The sequence below is a fragment of the Carassius auratus genome, unplaced genomic scaffold (genome assembly GCF_003368295.1).
Source record: "Carassius auratus strain Wakin unplaced genomic scaffold, ASM336829v1 scaf_tig00036645, whole genome shotgun sequence".
NCBI classification, from domain to species: Eukaryota; Metazoa; Chordata; class Actinopteri; order Cypriniformes; family Cyprinidae; genus Carassius; species Carassius auratus.
Window position 1 is genome coordinate 132,657 of NW_020526324.1, and position 19,099 is coordinate 151,755.

At 37.2% G+C, this 19,099-nt stretch overlaps 1 protein-coding gene across 1 annotated transcript in view; it reads left to right on the forward strand.

The window, feature by feature from the left end:
- The window catches only part of LOC113082669 (leucine-rich repeats and immunoglobulin-like domains protein 1), a 35,326-nt gene extending 18,298 nt beyond the window's left edge, over positions 1 to 17,028 (forward strand). The window contains exons 2-10 of the mRNA XM_026254210.1: positions 12,479 to 12,748; positions 13,401 to 13,688; positions 13,997 to 14,098; positions 14,256 to 14,336; positions 14,449 to 14,502; positions 14,585 to 14,659; positions 14,991 to 15,050; positions 15,215 to 15,271; positions 15,496 to 17,028. Coding sequence (XP_026109995.1) covers positions 12,718 to 12,748; positions 13,401 to 13,688; positions 13,997 to 14,098; positions 14,256 to 14,336; positions 14,449 to 14,502; positions 14,585 to 14,659; positions 14,991 to 15,050; positions 15,215 to 15,271; positions 15,496 to 15,503 — 756 coding nt within the window. The 5' untranslated portion in view covers positions 12,479 to 12,717 and the 3' untranslated portion in view covers positions 15,504 to 17,028. The remainder of the gene's footprint in view (positions 1 to 12,478; positions 12,749 to 13,400; positions 13,689 to 13,996; positions 14,099 to 14,255; positions 14,337 to 14,448; positions 14,503 to 14,584; positions 14,660 to 14,990; positions 15,051 to 15,214; positions 15,272 to 15,495) is intronic.
- Positions 17,029 to 19,099: the final 2,071 nt, after the last annotated feature.

Consider the following 19,099-nt stretch of genomic DNA (forward strand, 5'->3'; position numbering starts at 1 on the left):
AACAAAACACAACACAACACAACTAAAAGCCCAGGCCTGGTCCTCTCTCGTCCTTCACTGTCGTCGCTCCTGTTTTATATCCCTCCATCTCCTCCGTGGGACTCGAGACTGGTGGTGGGTCGAGCAGGTGTCGCTCATCTCCAAACCCAACATTTCCGGTGAAGGATAATCCACTTATTTCCTTCGAGACTGTGTTAGGATCTATATGACCTTATTATTTTATTGTGAGTATTGGCTTATCATTACTGCTAAACAATGTTGTTGTGCCATGATATTGTAATATTCACCATTATATAATCAGAGGAGTATAGGGACATTTATGAAAGTGTCACTCCACAATACAGCAGCAAAATATATAGATATTTATAGCATTTTTGTTACATTAATCAGTATTTAGAACAAATTCCTAAGGAAAGGATATGGACCAGAAGACACTCCAGTTACTAAATGATATTTAGACCGACAAAAAGAAGTTCCAGATCTATACTTGTGCTCTTACTATTTCAGTTATTTTTTCCTTTAATGTTAATAATCATGTGCAAACAATATACTTGCTCTTTGTGAATTTATTTTGATGTTAATTACACTGTGTGAGCGGTCTCTTTAATACCGTGTTGTTTATATGTTGCTGCTGATTGGACTGACATTTCTAACACACACCCACCAAACAAGAGAAAACTATCTCAAATACCATTGTACACTGTTTCCAGGAAGCATGTTGTTCAACTCTGAAAACCTAGCAGAACGTTGCGCAGTTCAGTGATGTTTATTTGTGAAATGTTAATATTTTGGCCAACGAAACTTTTAGTGATTATTTAAACTGCATCTGAACGATCTACACAATAATCTAGGAACAGTGTGAATGAACACCAACACATCTTTGCAGCAAACTTTGCAAAAAACAGAATGTAAGTCACTGCCAAACCTTTTGAGGATGACTGTATACATAGATAAATATACATACATACATACATATTGTCATAGGTTGGTGGTGAGAGTACACACAGGAAAATGAAGGGTAAATGGTCATTTTATTGCTTCACAAAAGATTATGCAACATGGAGGTGGCCAGGAACACACACACATATACAGTAGATAAGAACCAACAAAACTGAAGGAGAACTGAGGACTTAAAGGGACCCTATTATGCAAAATTCACTTTTGCATGGTGTTTGGACCTAATTGTGTGTTGGGAGTGTGTGTACACAACCCTGTAATGGTACAAATCCACCCACTCATGGGGTGATGTCACATTAGCCACAGGCTCTGGTCACAAATTTTAAAAGACACTGTCGTTTTAACTCAGAGCTGCCCTGAGCAAATTTACAGTGAGATACAGTGAGATGTCTGCCATTGCTGCACTGACGAGAATGTCTCCCAAGAGTTTTAGTTGTTCTGTAGCTGGATGTATGAATCCACATAGCTCTCTCCTTACTTCCGAAAACCAGCCGCTGAGGACAAGGTGCATTAGTTTTGTTTTCAGAGGAAATGCTCCCTCAATTCTATAAAAATAAGTTTATGTCTGCGCCAATCATTTTACACCAGACAGCTTTTGTGAATGAGGGTCAGTATGAAGCAGGTTTTGCACAAAAGTTTCTCCATTGCCTTTTCTGAAAGAGCTTCTTGAGACTCTGTAAAGCTAATGTTGCTAAAGCTACCATTGTTTGTCTGTTTTAACTGATGCTGCCTTCACGTGCTCCTAGAATGATCGTAAATAGGAATGTGGGAGTTAAAACTGCATATGAAAGTGGGTATTATTCGAGCTCATGATCATAAGTGGAGCTTACAGAGTTTGTATGACATCATGAGTTATTTTTATTGTGCCGTGCTCCTGTCTGTGTAATTCATAAGGTGTTTTTTTATGCACAGTGCAATCATATGACTGACTTGCATTTCCTGTAAAAATAACAGGCCTGTACTAATAGCAATGTTGGGGTAGTTACTCAAAATATGTAATTAGATACTAGTTACTTCTGTTAATTGTAATGAGATTACTTTACTAGTTACTGCATTTGAAAAGTAACTTCACTACTTATCACTTTACTTTCCTTCTTCTTGATTTACTGTGTAGATACATGGACAAACATCATAGTCCTATCATCACTTAACCTTTCTGCATAGAGTTTATTGTATAAATATTGAACCATATGAAAGAACGATATCCCCATCTGCACAAAGAAATATGCCTCACTGTAAAATCCAGAAACAACAGGATAAAGAAGGCTATGGTGGGCTCATTTTAAAATGGTGTCCACACACGTCTCAAAACACAGGCTTTGGAAAACATGAGAACAAAACTCTTCTCCTGAGAACCAAACTAGCTTTTTTTTAGATTCATGGCAACAACAAAAAAAGAAGCCCATAAAAAGGAAACAGAAAATTAAATTAATTAAACAGAAAATTCACGTCATCCCAAAAACCCTGACCCCGTTTTCCCCTTAGCTCACTCTCCTCTGCCTCCTGGAGATGTGGCTTCCAGAGGCGGTAACATAGCAAGTCACAAACTCTTCAACCTATTACACAATTATTGTTTGTTGCAATTATCACAATGCACAAAATGAAAGTGCAACAAAAGTGCAACAGTGAAAACAGAAAGTGCAACAAAAAGTATATCTCATAAATTTTATCATTTTTAACTAATTTTTCTCTATATTCTTTGAAATAACGATTGTATCACATAAGCAAAAGTCTTTCAAATATTTTATCTGACAGCTCAGTCCTCCTTGGGGTCAGAACAATACTGTCCAGGCTGAAAAGCCTTTCGACCGGTGCACTTGACGGTGTTGGAGTGTTTTTTTTTTTTTTTTTTTTTTTTTTGCTGCTTTGCAATTTCCTTAATCCTGGGGAACCTGGAGAAAACCTCCCAATCAGATCCAGGCATTTTTAAGTGCTCCATGACTTCAGTCTCTGCAGGATCTGAACTGATGGTCTCATCAGTGGCTCTTCAGGAATCAGGGCATGACACTCAGAAATTAACATTGTTTTAACAGCATCTCTTCTCTTCTCATCTTTGAGTCAGCGGACCTTTAATTTGGGCATTGTGGCAGCAGCCATCAGAGCATCCTTAGTGTCCAAGACGGATGCAAATCTGTCTTTGATTGCCTGTGATATGAAATAGTAGGCTACATTAGACAAACATATATATAGTTCATTTAACAGCTTTTACAGCCTCATAAATTTGGGTTACAGTACATCAGCTATATTAAACTGCAGGCTTATAGCCTACACTGCAAGCTATTATTTAAGTGATAAAAATGATAAAAATGATTCTGTGGTGAAGTAAATACTACAGAAAAAAAACACAAAAAAAACAATGTAATTTACGTGAAAAAGTTCGTCAGGCAAGAATACAAAAAAACTAAGTAAATTCTTCGTTTGAAAAGAAACCTTCAACTACATAGATATTAAGCCTTTTCCTAGCCAAGATAAAATTATTTATTTTCTTTGTTACTTTCATTTAAATTAGTTAATTTAACTTTTTTCCTTCATGTTTTCTTCATGTAGGGCCCATGTTTACCTGTACAATAGCACCAGGCATGTCAGCTGTCATCTGGGAAAGGCAAGCATCCTTCGACACAAGCAACTTTGACATGAGGATCTCTAAGATTGCAGGGGGGTGTCGTAGTAGCAATCATCTTCTCGCTGCAGTATATCTAATGAATCAGCAAGAGGACTTAACTGTCACTCTGTGATGCTCTTTACACTCCATCTAGAAAAATGGTGTTTAAATCTCTGATTGGGATTTCTGTGATGAGAGACAAGGCATCATTAGTTGATATGCAATTTACATAGCCTACTACTATTACTACTTAAATGTTTTAAGAATAAATTAAGTTGTTTTTATGCGTTTTAATAATTAGACATGCTGAAAAAGAACTTGGTAACAATAAAACATGGTGAAGAAAAAAATAATAAAACATGTCATAGGGCCCTAAACATGTAATTTTTGTTAAACTTATTATAGATTGTTGTTAAAATTTATGTTATGATTTTAATTAATTAGACATGCTTTTTGATTAATACAATTAAATGTAACTATTAAAAAGGAGTTGAGAAAAATTGAAACAGGAAAAAAAAAATGGAATCCAGAAAAATTTTAACGAAAAAAAAAAAAATAATTTTGAAAAAAATTAACACATCCCCTACACATCCTCAACCTGGGCCGGGTTTCCCGATAACGATGTATCTTAGCTCTTAAGAGCGTTTTCTACGTGCAAACTTATGAACGCTCGCAGCAATTCCACAAGCTTTCCCAAAAATGCACTTAACATGAACGCGCTCTACGTGCTACTTACGAGTCGCTGTCCATTCGCGAAGTGCTGAAATTTAACCTTATATGGAATCGTATTCTGAACGTTCAACCTAATAATTGTCATCTGTTTTGGATTACCAATCAAGACAATCAAGTCTATATAAAGCACCTACTTACAGGCGGAGACACTGACAAAATGGCTGAAAAAAAAAAAAAAAAAAAAAAGAAAAGATACCTTTCAAAAGGATGAAATTAATGTCCTCTTAAAGGAGATAGAGAAAAACAAAGATGTGATTTTTACCAGATTTAAAGGACACCATACTAATAAAGAAAAACAAAACATCTGGGAGGACATTGCTACCAAACTAACTGCAACCAGGGGTGTTCAAAGGTCAGGGAAGGAGGTCCGCAAGAAGGAAGAGGGCACTGCAGAGGACTGCAATTAAAAAAAGAGGTGGTGGGACCAATGAGTCCCCCCTTCTTACAGCCGAGGAAGAAAAGGCATTGTCAATACTTGACACAAGTGCTTCAGAAGGCATTAGTGGTGGTATTGACATCCATGGAGGAGTAGGGATAACTCATACTGAGCCTGAGCCTCAACCTGAGTCAGGTCCTTCATGCTCAGAGGAACCATCAGTTTCATCTGCCATCTCCGAGCACTTACCATCTCCCAGTCCTCCAAAAAACCCTCCCAGGCCACAGCCACCATCTTCAGTGGTCCAGACTGCAGCCACAACAACTCAGCAGTTTGAGAATGTCTGTAGCTGTAGTCAGGACCTAGTGCAGCTGGAGAGAGAGAAACTAGATGTCTTGAAAGACATTAGGCAATGCCTTCAAAAAGCCATTGAGAGAGACAACAACTTCCAACAGCAGCTCATTGAGCTCAAGAAGGCCAAACTGGCCTTAGAAGAGAGGAGGCTTGCACTAGAGGAGATGAGTTTTGCAAGGTCCTCAATTTCTGTGCCATTTATCTTGCCAGAAGACACAGGTAATGTGATTTATATGTTTCAGTAATTTGTGCAATGTGAAATATTTTCTATATGTAGTTATGACTCATCTCACTGTACAATGTATTTTGCAGGTTGTGGGGAACTGAATAACCCAAATTAATAAAACTATGCAATGTTTTTTTTTTTATTAATAAAGCTATATGCAGTGTTTTTGATGTCCATGTGTTTGTTGAACCATTCACACGAGGCCTAAGACCATATGAAATAATATAATAATTGTTATGAGCTCTTCCAAATGTTTCTGAAGTAAATGGCTAATGGTTGATGATTATTTTCAGACATAAGCATTTAAGTTTCAATATTATTCATATAAAGTCTATATATTTGGCGTGACAGATAACACAAATATAAATATACAGTACTTCACCTAGCCAATACATTTCTACAGGTATAGACAAAAAAACAACAACATTTTTTACCAGTACTGTTCTATGTATACATTTTTATAATAAGCACAACTTTTCATCATTATGAACAGAGGATAGATTAAAGGAATATAATATGTAATCTATACAGTTTCTAAGCATGCCACACCTTCACTTTCTTCAAGGTAGGGCCTAATGTCATTACTGAAATTGATGATAGGCAGTGGGATATGTGAACATTATCACAGCCTGATGACCTTCACATGGTTTCTTCAATTAAGCTAAGATTAGTATAGAGTTACACCTCACTAGACTTGCAGAGGAAATCATGGCTGCACTACAGCGTGTTCTTCGATTGAGGGTCAGAGAAAGACAAAGACAGAGACGACCACGAAGTAGACTGGTGACTTTAAATGCCTTCATCAGACAGCATCAAACCCCCTTGGATATCCTTGATGACATGGGTATAATAAGGCGATACCAAGAGAACAAATAGCCCAATTGCTAAATAGCATTGGACCACAGCTGATGTATGCCACCAGGAGAAATTTTGCCTTGTCCCCTGAAATCCAACTCATATCAGCCTTGAGATTTTATGCAACAGGCAGTTTTCTCCAGGTACTTGTTGATGGGCTTGGACTACGTAAAGCATCCGTTTCAAGAGCTGTTCAAGCGGTCACCAATGCATTACTTCCACTTGCTGTGGAACACATTCAATTTCCAGCATCAAGACAGGACATCAGAAATACAACAGTATTTTTTAACACATCATCACATCCCACAGGTCATTGGAGTGATCGATGGTACCTTGATCCCTATCCTTACACCATCTGTGGATGGCCATGTATGTATATGCCGCAAAGGCTATGCAGCTATCAACTGCCAGGTGATCTGTGACCATAAGGAATTGATTACAGACATTGTGGCAAGGTGGCCCGGAAGCACACACAACTCCTTCATGTTCACCAATTCATCTGTTGGTCAGGAGGCACAAAACTTACAGGGACAGTGGAGGCTGCTTGGGGACAGTGGTTACCCACTGAGGCCATATCTCTTCACGCCTGTGGCTAATCCTATGAATAACAGGGAGACAAATTTCAACGAGGCACACCGTGTTGCACATAGTATTGTGGAACGCACAATAGGGAGGTGGAAGATGCGCTTTCGGGCAAGTCACCAGTCCAGCGGTGGTCTTTTGTGTGCTCCACAAAAGTGCTGTGCAGTAATAACAGTAACGGCTATGCTGCACAACATTGCAGTGCAGATGAGAGTGCCCTTACTTAACAGGGAGGAAGATGAAGAGGTGGAGGAGGAGGACGAAGATGGCATGGGACCACATGGCCAACCAAGAAATGCCCAATACATGGCTGGTTTTCGTGCACGTCAGCAAGTCATTGACAGATTTTTTTGAATTAATTCCTATTTTGCCCAGTCTTTTTTCCCACATTACTTCTTTTATGATTTTTTTTGTTCATTCATTTAATTTAGATGTGTTTTTTTAATCTTGTTTTCCCCTTTTTATTTATTTCATTTATAAATTCATGTAAACAAAAAACGAGTACAATAAAGTGTACAATAAAGTACAATCAAAATATTATTATATTACTCGCGTTGCAGTGTGTTAAATCTAGATAAAAGTGTAATCTGCCGGTTGTCCAGCAGGTGTCCTCATAAAACCTGTCTTTTTACGATGCACTTGGGGATGTACGATTACTCCAGAGCACTCGTAGATCTACGAAGATTTTCAAGTGCTCCTTAAGCTACGATGCTTTTGGGAAACAGACCGTAATATTAAGATCAATCGTACGATCGTTTTTTCGATCAACTTAGGCTTACGATGCTTTTGGGAAACGCAGCCCTGGTCTGAAGCCACTTTAGAGCGACTAGTTTTTGTCCAGAGAGCTGCACACTTGGCAAGAGCACTTCTGTAAACTGCTTTACAGGCATTGTTACTGGTCAGCCGTTTCTCTAGAGCTGTACTGTCTGACGTCACACTGGTTGATGAGAATACGCTCATGTGTTGTATGTTGTGAATCTCAGAGGTTGAAAGTGCTTCTCTGGGCAGCAGTGAATCATCAGTGAATCGACTCTCGTATCGGTTCATGAGTCCTGTGACGTCATTGTGTGTGTTGATGTTAAATGATGGAGAATCTCCAGCATCAGTTCTCATGATGAGCTTCAAAACACAGAAAAACACTTTCAGTTCAAACTCTAGACATGTTTCAGTGATCTGCATTGTGTTGAATGAATGGAAATGCTTCATAACTGTGTTTCTTCTGTTTTTAGTGCTGATGTCCTTCATCCACGCTGGACTCACTCAAGGTACTGTGCTGTACTGCACTACATCTGATTCATTAAACTAATGTGAATTGTGTTGTAGTACTTTATTTGTCTACATGTATCATATGAGGATCCCACATTTGTCTCTTTGCTGATGATTTGTGTCTATATTTTGTCACTCACCTTCTCCAATGTTCCTCATGCTGCTGCTGCTAAAAAAAAAAAAAAAAGGAAGGAAGGAAGGTAATGACTAGGGTTGGTGTTTGGAGACTCAGGAAACTTTAGTCAATAACTCTTCAATAACTTTTTTTTTCTTCGTTTTGAGTTAATTAGCTGATTGGCATGTCATCATATTCTAAATTGTTGAGATAGTGAATTGATGCATTTTTGTTAAATGTGAGTCAAAATCATCACAATTAAAAGAACCAAAGACACTTCCGTCTGTGTGAACTCAATTTATTTAATACATGAGTTTCACAATTACTGAATTAGCTTTTCCACGACTTTCTAATTTATTGAGATGCACCTGTATATAACTTGTACTTGGCTTTGGACTAAAACATCTGTTAGATGCTTTATTGAAACCTCTAACTGAAAACAGTCTCATCTATCGGCCAGAACAGGAACTGATCAATAATGTCTTTAATAACTTTCTCATTTAAAAAAAAAATTAACAAAACAAAGAAATTAATAAAACATTTTACTTTTTTTATTTCAACTTTTATTATAACATATCTATTTTTAATCATAATGGCATCACTATCAGCTACATCAGATTTTCAGTTCAGAGTCTGTTTTCTTCTGTTCCCAGATTCCCCCAGATCTTCACTGACTGTGACTCCAGACGAAACAGTATTTACTGGAGAGACAGTCAATCTGAAGTGTGTGATTGAGTCTGATTACAGTGACTGGAGATATGAGTGGTATAAAAACAGTGTAAAATTAAAAATGTCTGATCATTACACTGTAAACGGAGACATTCTCACTATCAGAGGAGTAATTACATCTGATCAGGATTATTACTCATGTGGAGGACAGAGAGATAGAGGATCAGACTCATCACGATCAAACACTGTTTATCTCTCAGTGAAGGGTGAGTTGAATATCATTGTCCTCCTGAACTCTCTCTAGGTAACACTATAGTAAAGATACATGAATAATAATATACTAACACTTGGATTAATACTTACTTCAACATGAACTCATGATTAGTGAAGACATGAGCAAATTATTAATCAATCAAGAGCATCTTTGACTGAAGTCATATGGATTCATGAAGAACGCAGTCTTAACTACATGTTAGTACATGTTTGATAGTTAATGCATCAACGTTTAGGGGTTAACTAAAAGGAATAGGAATATTTGTTTAAAACAATTTAATATTGTCATCATTTAAATGATTGACATCTGCAGATTCATCATAAACATTACTGGACGACACAGGATTAGTTTGTCATTATTTTCACTGATCCTCCGTATCAAAAGTAGAAAATATTAAATACACTAATGACTGATCTCAAACGATCAGAATCTGTTTTGTGTTATTCTCTTTCTCTGTTGGACTATACATGTGTATTTGAGAGTCAGTTTATAATAAATCATGAGCTGGATTTAGTAAGTAGTTAACAGTGAATTAATGACACAGAGCAGTGAACACACTCACTCACTGTGAGCACACACCCGGAGCAGTGGGCAGCCATTTATGCTGCGGCGCCCGGGGATTCGATGCCTTGCTCAAGGGCACCTAAGTCGTGGTATTGAAGGTGGAGAGAGAGCTGTTCATGCACTACCCCCACCCACAATTCCGTCCGGCCCGAGACTAGAACTCACAACCCTTCGATTGGGAGTCCAACCCTCTAACCATTAGGCCACGACTTCCCCCGTGTGGATTGTATGACAGAAGAAATCAATGAGAGCAAAGTCAGGCAGCTCAGTTAGATCAGAAACGTCCAGCAAGTCTTCGATGGTCCTCGAGTGAATGAGTTTCTTGGTGAAGCTGAATTAATGTGACCGCTGGATCTGTGTCTGTTGTTCTGTTTCAGTGAAACACAGTGTTGGATCCAAGTGCAGTTTAAAGCTTCTTTAAACAAGATAACAAAAGTAAATCCAGCAATGAACAAGACAAACTAATACAGGAACTGAAACAAATGCTCACGATTCATCCGTATAAGAGCAGACAATAAAGAAGAGAAACACTGGAGATCATACAGACAATAAGAGACAGGTGTAGACAATGAGTAGCCATGGTAGCAGAGGAGGGTTACTATGGAAACAGATGAGGTAGGCAAGGCAACAAGAGAAACAGGAAGTGAACACAGAAACAATGAAAAAAACAAAAAAAACAAAACAAAAAAAAAACATAACCAAACGTTTAAATAGATTTAATTTAGCATTAAAAATTGTGCATAAAATATAATGAACTAAGATAGTCACACATTTTTGCTTTCATGTTTATTAACTTTTTTTTTATTAAAAAAAAATATGCATTATAGTTTAGTAAAACATTTACATATTTTCCCTGTAAATTGATTTATTTTTCTAATAATTAATTTTATTAATGTATTATCTTCCTTCTTTCTTCCCAGATTTCCCCAGATCTTCACTGACTGTGACTCCAGACAGTCCTGTATTCACCGGAGAGACAGTCAATCTGACCTGTGTGAGTGAGACTTACAGTGACTGGAGATGGAGAAATGGCTGGACATATGACTGGAGATATGACTGGACCCCTAACTGGAGATATGAGTGGTATAAAGACACAGACAGTGTAATGTTACAGACGTCTGATGGTTACACTGTAGACAGAGACACTCTCACTATCAGAGGAGTAATTACATCTGATCAGGGTCAGTACTGGTGTAGAGGACGGAGAGATCAGAGACCAAACTCATCACGATCAAACTCTGTTTCTCTCTCAGTGAAAGGTGAGTTGAATATCACTGTCCTCATATCAAATCTGTTTTTAAAGCATTTACTTCTTCAAACACAGTCAATTGATTTCTTAAGACCCTCAATGCTCACTGTGTTGCTGGTAATCATTTTGCCGAGGTCGCTTGCACTTCTTTAATCCTGGATGTCAATGCCTCAATGACGTTATCTTGCAATTCCGTCAGATAAATTTCACCTCAAGATTTCTTTAGCTGAGGTTTCACAGGCGTATCTAGGTCAGAGTCGTGACAATCTCGAGACTTGGGCTTTCAGACTGTGTGACAGCGGGACTTTTTTTGCTGTATTGATGGTCTATCTCGATTCGTGCAGCAGACCCAACAACATCAACAGGAACATCTAATTCAATTTCTTCTGTAAGCTACTTGGAAGTAGAATTCTTATTTTTTCCTTTGCATTTCATCGTGCTATCCTTGGTTTCCAGGTGCGTTTGAGATCAGTTAACGATCTCCAACTAAAGGAGAAAATTAAACTTACTTCAATAACAAGTTACTTCGCTTAAACACAACAGAAAAGTGCCTTAATGCATAATCGAACATTATGATGCGTCCGGGTTTAAATAGAGTTAAAATGTAGGGGATGGACAGTAAAATTGAATCAGCTGCATGAAACTTCGACCGCACTGGCTGCCATCTTGGCCTCTTCTCCCCTGCATCAGACGTTTAGCCATCGGTCCGTGTGAGGCAGAAACTACTGTCCTCATGAACTCACTTCACTTAAAAATCCAATATTGGTTATGATCTCGATGAAAATATCAGTTTGTGTTCAAAACTTTTTAGTAAGATGGGATAACACTGATCTAGAAAAAAAAAAAAAAATAATCTGTTGAAACTTTAAGTTAGCTTATATATATATATTATTATTATTATTATTATTATTTATTTTTATTTATTTATTTTTATTTTTTAAAACTGAATACACTGTAAATTAACATTAAGAAAACATGTTCATTGTCTGCTGCATGTTGCTTTAATTAAAAGTCAGTAAGTGTGTATTTGCTGATGCAGTGATGTTCATGTGTGTGTGTGCTTTTGCCAATTGTTGGATCATTACACTTAATTCAGTTCCAGATACAAAAAGTATTTCAGCAGTGTTCAGTTTAATTGTATAATATGAAATATTGTGTTCAGTCAACTAAAATGTAAAATGTTCGCTGCATTACTGTACACTCACAGATAAACTAAAGCCGACTCTGACTGTAAAACCCCAGAGTTCAGTGTTCACTGGAGACACAGTTACTCTGAGCTGTGATGTGGGACAGTTAACTGGATGGACAATTCACTGGAGAAAAGACTCAAAACCTGAATCCACGACTGATGCAACTAAAACAATCAAGTCTGTGAGAGACTCTGATGAAGGAGAATACAGGTGCATAGCAAGACGAGGAAACTACTACAGCGAGTTCAGTAATACAGTTAAGATTACAGTAACAGGTCAGTGCTCTCTTATTTATTCTGTGGAAGACAACTTGATGTGTTTATTATAAAACATGATATATACTGTCATACATTAACAATGTGTTGTCAGTTAAACTACATGTCAAATAAAATAATAGTAATTTTGGTATCACAGATCATCTGAAATGTTTCCAGACGTGTGAAGTGTGTTTTTTACTTGTTTCACAGTGAGACCCAAACCTGTAGTTGGTGTTGATCCTGATAGACGTGTGTTCAGAGGAGAGACGGTCACTCTCACATGTGACATACAGCAGACAGGAGTCTGGCAGTACAGCTGGTATAAAGACTACAAACAAGATTATATCATAGGACAAGACCAGAACTATAAAATCCCATCTGTGGATCCGTCTCATAGTGGTGTGTACAGCTGTAGAGGAACTCAGACACAAGCACCAACACACACACAGATGAGTGACGGAGTTACACTGACAGTATCAGGTGAGGCTGTTCATTTCTCATTACATCATCTCAAAACAATCAGATTGAGTCCATAACCAGGTAAATCTGATCTTTGTTTGACTCTCCCTTTATTCTCACAGTCAGATAATGTTCTTATGATCTAGTTAAGAGTTTGTAACAGATATTGGACCAATCAGCTGTGAGCAAATACATAAATAATAATAATAATAATACAATCTTACTGATCCCAAGCGTTTGAACAGCAGTGTGTGTTTGTAGCTCAGATCTTTCCTCACACTCCTCTGTAAGAGTCACATCTGTCTGTTTTTATAAGAGGACTGAATCAATTCACTTTCAGTGGTGATTCTGTTTAGATGCAGAACTGTGTCAGATGTTTCTTTACAGGACAGATGCTGTGATCAGTGATCAGTGATTGTTTTAGAGCAGAATGCAGTAATTATTACACACAGATCATTTACTCGGCCTCATGTACTTCCAAACCCAGAAGACTCTGGTTAGTCTTTGAAACACAAATTAAGAAACCTAACCTGACCTAACCTGAGAGGTTTCTGTTCCTCCATTAAAAGTTCAGGAAACCAGAACTTAGAAGATCCAAAAACCATGTGAATAAAAGCCTAAATTCATGTCTTCTGTGTCGTGTGTTTTGAGTCACATTTTATTGTCTTCCCAGATTCCCCCAGATCTTCACTGACTGTGACTCCAGACAGTCCTGTATTCACTGGAGAGACAGTCAATCTGAAGTGTGAGATTGAGTCTCACAGTAACTGGAGATATGAGTGGTATAAAGACACAGACAGTGTAATATCACAGACGTCTGACCGTTACACTGTAAACAGAGACACTCTCACTATCAGAGGAGTAATTACATCTGATCAGGGTCAGTACTGGTGTAGAGGACAGAGAGATCAGAGACCAAACTCATCACAGGACAGTAACCAAATACATCTGTCTGTTAATGGTGAGGAAATACTCTGATAAACTAACATTACCAGGTACTACACAATGCACCGATGCAGAAGAAAGTAAGTAATTATCAGTTTTGAGGGTTTAAACACACCTGTTTTTAGAAAAACAAGGTTTATTATAGAATGTGCCGGACACATAAACATAAACGCTATCTTTCCGATGAAGTGTTATATCCAGCAGGAACATGAGAGTAAAGTCAGAAGTCTGGAAATAATGACTGATTGTATGTATCTTTGTAATATTATCACACAGTATGTGACTTACGATCAGATCTGAATGTGTATGTTCTTCTGTCTTCAGCTTCATCTTCTCTTCCGGTCACTGCTGTGGTTGTGGGATCAAGCATTTTCTTGTTGATCTTCTTCTCTCTGCTGCTGCTGTGGAGATACAAGAAGAACAAAGGTGTTCATGACATGATTAATACAAGTGAACAGAAACACATGAAAAATACAGTTTATGAATAAAGGCTCATGAGAAGATCTAAATATCAGCAGAAAGAGTCAGTGTAATCACTGCAGATACTCTTGAGTGACCATAATGCTCTTTGTTTCTATTCTAGATCAGCAGCGTAACATTAACCAGACATCAGTCCCAAATCAATCTGCAGAATCTCAACCAGAAAACTTTCCTCTACAGTCTGGTCAGCCTCATGAACTAATCATTTAAAGTCATAGTCTTCTGTGGATGTTTATATATATAATTTTGATTTGATTAGATATTTTCTCTCAAAAGACTGTTTGTTTTCTGTCCAGCAGATTCTGATCAGGTTTGTGACGTTGTGACTGAAGTGAAGAAGAGAGACAAAGGTTGATTCATAAACCTTATTTAAACACATATCATTCAAAATCAACAAATATCATTCATTAAATCATATAAACTTCTTTAAAGGTGATCCAGAGCCATTGGCAGATGTCACATATTCAGAGATCACTGTCAAGCAAAACAAGAAAAACATGGACAAAGGTTAAAATAAATTATCTTAACTTTTTTTTTCTGAGGACAAACACTCAAAAAAAGCTAAATAAAGAGATGATCTGAAATGTTACAGTTCATATGAAAATGTTTAAACTAATAAAATAGCCTAAATATTTTACAGAACCTGCTAATAAAATAAAATAATTATAATGATTTATTGTAATTCTGTTGACTGGAAATGATATTGACACTTATTATATTACACTTATTATGATTAAACAGGTTTACTCTTCTGTGGTTTCTTTGAGGTCTGGTCCATCGCTGCGTGCTCATCTGATCAGTTTTTAGTGTTGTTCAGACGTCTGTTGATGTGTTTCAGGGAAGAGCAGTGAGTCTGGAGACACCTTGTACTCTGAACTGAAGCACAGCACAGACAGAGGTGAGAGAAACACAAGACAAGCTTCAGCACTATTACAGTCAAACCACACACCTGAAATATGTTTCTGTCACACATCACTCTGATTCCTGAAGTCACGTGACTCATGGAGGACAATCATGTGTTTTATCATCATTTTATTGTTATTGATCATTTGTGTTCTTCAGGTGCTGATGCTGGTGATGAAACTTGTGCTCAACCTTTGAGGAAGAAGAATAAAACATGTAAGAATTCTGTTACAATCGTACAATAATTTTTACAATAACTGAAAAATGAGATCAATTCAGGGCATGCATTGATTATTTAACATTATAAATCTGCTTTAAGTGATTGAGTTATGTGTGATGATCAGAGGTTTATTGTGATCTTAAAACTGTAAATCTTCAACAGAATGAGCTCATGATTCAGATCATAATGCATCATCTTGTATCTGTTTTATCTGTTAAAGGTCTCTGAGTGCAGTGAAGACAACAGACGGCTAAAAGAGATTCACAGCAGCAGACACAGTGACGCTTGCATTGCTTCAGAAATGAATCTGAGTGAACTGCTTACACACGTGCTTGATTCAGTTACTTTCGTTATCTCGTTATCTTTACACATATTACACAAGCAAAGCAAATGTCTCTCTAGTATATTCATTAGTTACATCCCCAGATAATTAAGATCCAGCCCCAGATGCCAGATCTCATCAGAAAATATCAGTTTGTCTCGTAACAGAACAACTCTTCAGTAAAGTTGGTTTTGTAAAGTCTAAAACCCAAAACCTGTTCACAGAAGTCTTGTCTGGTGCCCAAAATGCCCCAAACTGTATTAACAGTCTTCTATCAGAGAAGAAGCTGACTGAGGAAAAACCCAGAGAAGAGCAGAAGCAGCAGATGAAGTGAAGAAGAAGAAAAAGAAGCAGAGTTTATTGAAGAATCTTAGTTGTGTATGTTTTAATTCTCAGACTTCATCTGACCAGAACAAAATCAACAAGTTCTGTTACACCAAACTGATCCACAACAACATCCCATAAACCTTGAGTTTCCTTTCTCTCGGATCTCTGATTCATGAAGACAAACAGCCCTTAAAACCACACAGTCATAAGAATAAACACCAGAAGAACAATATTATAAAAATAACAGTATAATATACATGACTAATCAATTAATATATCAGTGGAATGGGTATTTAATGACTAGAATGATTATTATAAATGAGTAGATGATTAAATTGAATGATTAAATGATAAATCACTATAAATGAATATAAAAGAAAGAAAGTAAAACACAACACAAATGTACGATTGCTTTCTCGAATCAAAACACACACAGTTTGATGATCCTCAGATTCTTCACAGATGAGCTCTTATGTTCAACACAACTCTGGGAGAAACTGATCTAAAGTTATTATTACATTATTATATAATCTCTGTGCTGCCAATAGAACCAACAGAATAATAAAGTGTTTGATTAAAGCTGCAGTCGGTAACTTTTGATGCTCTAGCGGTTAATAAACTGGGAGAAGCAGAGGAGCTTGATTTTTTTTCACAGATTATCTGTCTCATATTCTACTGTCAGGACATAATGACAGGTTTAACAAATATGTAAAAAAATATATTTTTACAAAAGTTACCTACTGCAGCTTTAATAATACAGTAGCTGTAAATACAGTGTGTTATAAAATTGTGCCTGTGTTTTTGTCTAGACAATTAGACTTTTATTGATTTCATGTACTTTCTCATATACTGCTTTTTACATTTATTCATTTTTGAAGATATTTCATAATGCTGTTTTTTTTTTTTTTTTTTGCAGTTAATGAAGTGTGAGATTTAGATTTGATAAATATACACATGAAAACCAACTTTTCTGTTTTGTTTGTTGGGCTTTTTCATTTTTTTTTTTACTTTAAGAGTCATTTTAACCATAGATCAGAGTAACAGAACTAAACACATCAGGCTTTTTGCTTTAAATGTTGAGAAAATTTTCACTTTTTTTTTTTCTTCTCCAGTCTCAGATTGTTGTTCTTATTATGAAAAATAAATAAATAAACAGTCATATTTTAGACAGTTCAGTGCATGTCAAAAGTGTTTTTTGGAGTATTTTCTGATTCTTCTCTGATGCTGTAACTGAAATGATCTACAAAGAGAAAGCACAGTAACTACATTCTGAGTATTAAAGCAGATTCTGAGGATTAAGACAGTTCTGACTCCTCGGGTTCTATTTTTATTGTGAGGATACGATACAGTAATATACAGTAATACAATCTGTTTTGTAAGCGGTTCACACGAAGAGTAAGAACACAAAAATAAGTTCAGGCCAAAATAATACACAAAAAGAGCTAGCTTTAACCCAAGACTAAGTGTCCTAACAAACATAAAATGAACTTACTCTTTAACTAACCCAAAACCAGAAGAAAAACATGAGAAAACAAACACCCAGCCAGGGCAGTTTGAAGGAATTTGGGAGCCCCAAGCAAAATGGACATAGAGGCCCTCCGACCCCCCGCACTCACGCAAAGCCTACAGGAACCACAGCATAGCCATACAGTTTAAGTTCACCCACACTTTACATAAATAAAAAAGGTTTACAGTGCAAATACTGCTTGAAAAATAGTTTGGTGGGAATTCAATATTGATTTGCACTGTTTTATTTTGTTTTCTAATAATATGACAGCACACACTTATCAGTTTAAACTCTGGGCTGTGCAGGATATCAGCTATAATTATAGAGCTTGTGTAACCTTGTGCTATTGAGAATGAGAAGTCACGTGCCGATTTGGGTTGATTTGGGAGGGGTCTGAGCCGGTCGGCCCTGATGGAAGGATACGCTATCTGTTGCCAGGTGCAATGCCTTCAGAACTTCACAGAGGCGCGACTAAACATTTCAGAGCGCTTTCATTTTTGCGCATTTATTTTGTCGGCGGAACAGATCGGGACGGATCTACGAATATGAGAAAGAAAAGGAAGAAAGTAAAGCAATGCAAAAACATAAGGTGAAAGAAAGGGGACCTTACAGGAACAAGCTCACACCAAGCGCAAAACAGTGGTGTTTGGAGAAGCTCTCATGCAGCTCCCTGCAGCGGCACAGAGACCTGAGCAATTTACCTCTGTGCACACATATGGACATTGAGAATTATATTGTTTACAATGTAAGTCACTTTGCATTCACGCTGTTAATGGCTTTAATTTAACCCGGACATTTACATCTCGCAATCACACATTTAACTACCCTAGCTAACCCAGAACTGGTTTGTCCACTTTGCAGCCCCCAACACAAAAACCTGGTACAGTATGTGTCATTGGGTTAAAATCAAATTATAACTAAACATACACAGCAATGTAATTACAATACGCTAAAACGCATGTGAATAAACTTACTTTGGCTAGTACAACACTGTTTTCATCACCTGCTGTAGATGGACCCAGCCACAGCAGAAAGCCTCGTAACTTTCCAAAGACTTGTGGCTTTTAAACTCCTGCATTGTGTAGTAACTTACACCAAAAACAATATTATACCCAATGTCCATATGTGTGCATGGAGGTAAATGGTCCAGGTCTCTGTGCCACTTGAGAGCTTCACCAAATACCGCTGTTTTGCGCTTGGTGTAACCTAAAAAAAATGGTATTTCATTGTTCCTATGTTTTCCATATGTATCGTGTGAGGTACTGCAGCAGTTTTTAACGCAGCAGTAACTTCCAGGCATGGTAAAACAGTGCAGAATTGCGAGAACCTCCTCTTAACAACACATTTAAACAATCCTGTTTCGCCGCCGGTATCATTCGCTGTCGCTTTCATTCTGTTGTACTGCGGAGCTTCGGTCACGAAAACAAATTCCTCGTATGTGTAAACATATCTGTCAATAAAGCTCATTCTGATTAGGATTCCAACATGGCGGAGACCGTGATATCGAGGGAGGGGCTTTGTGCTATGACGACAACTTCTCATTCTCATCTATACAGGAAACATCAGCACTGAGAAGTGATGCATCTGTTGATGTTGAGGATGAAGTTGGGAAAATAATTGAAAAAAAAAAACATTTTAACATTTCACTGTTAGCATATTGAAAGAGGT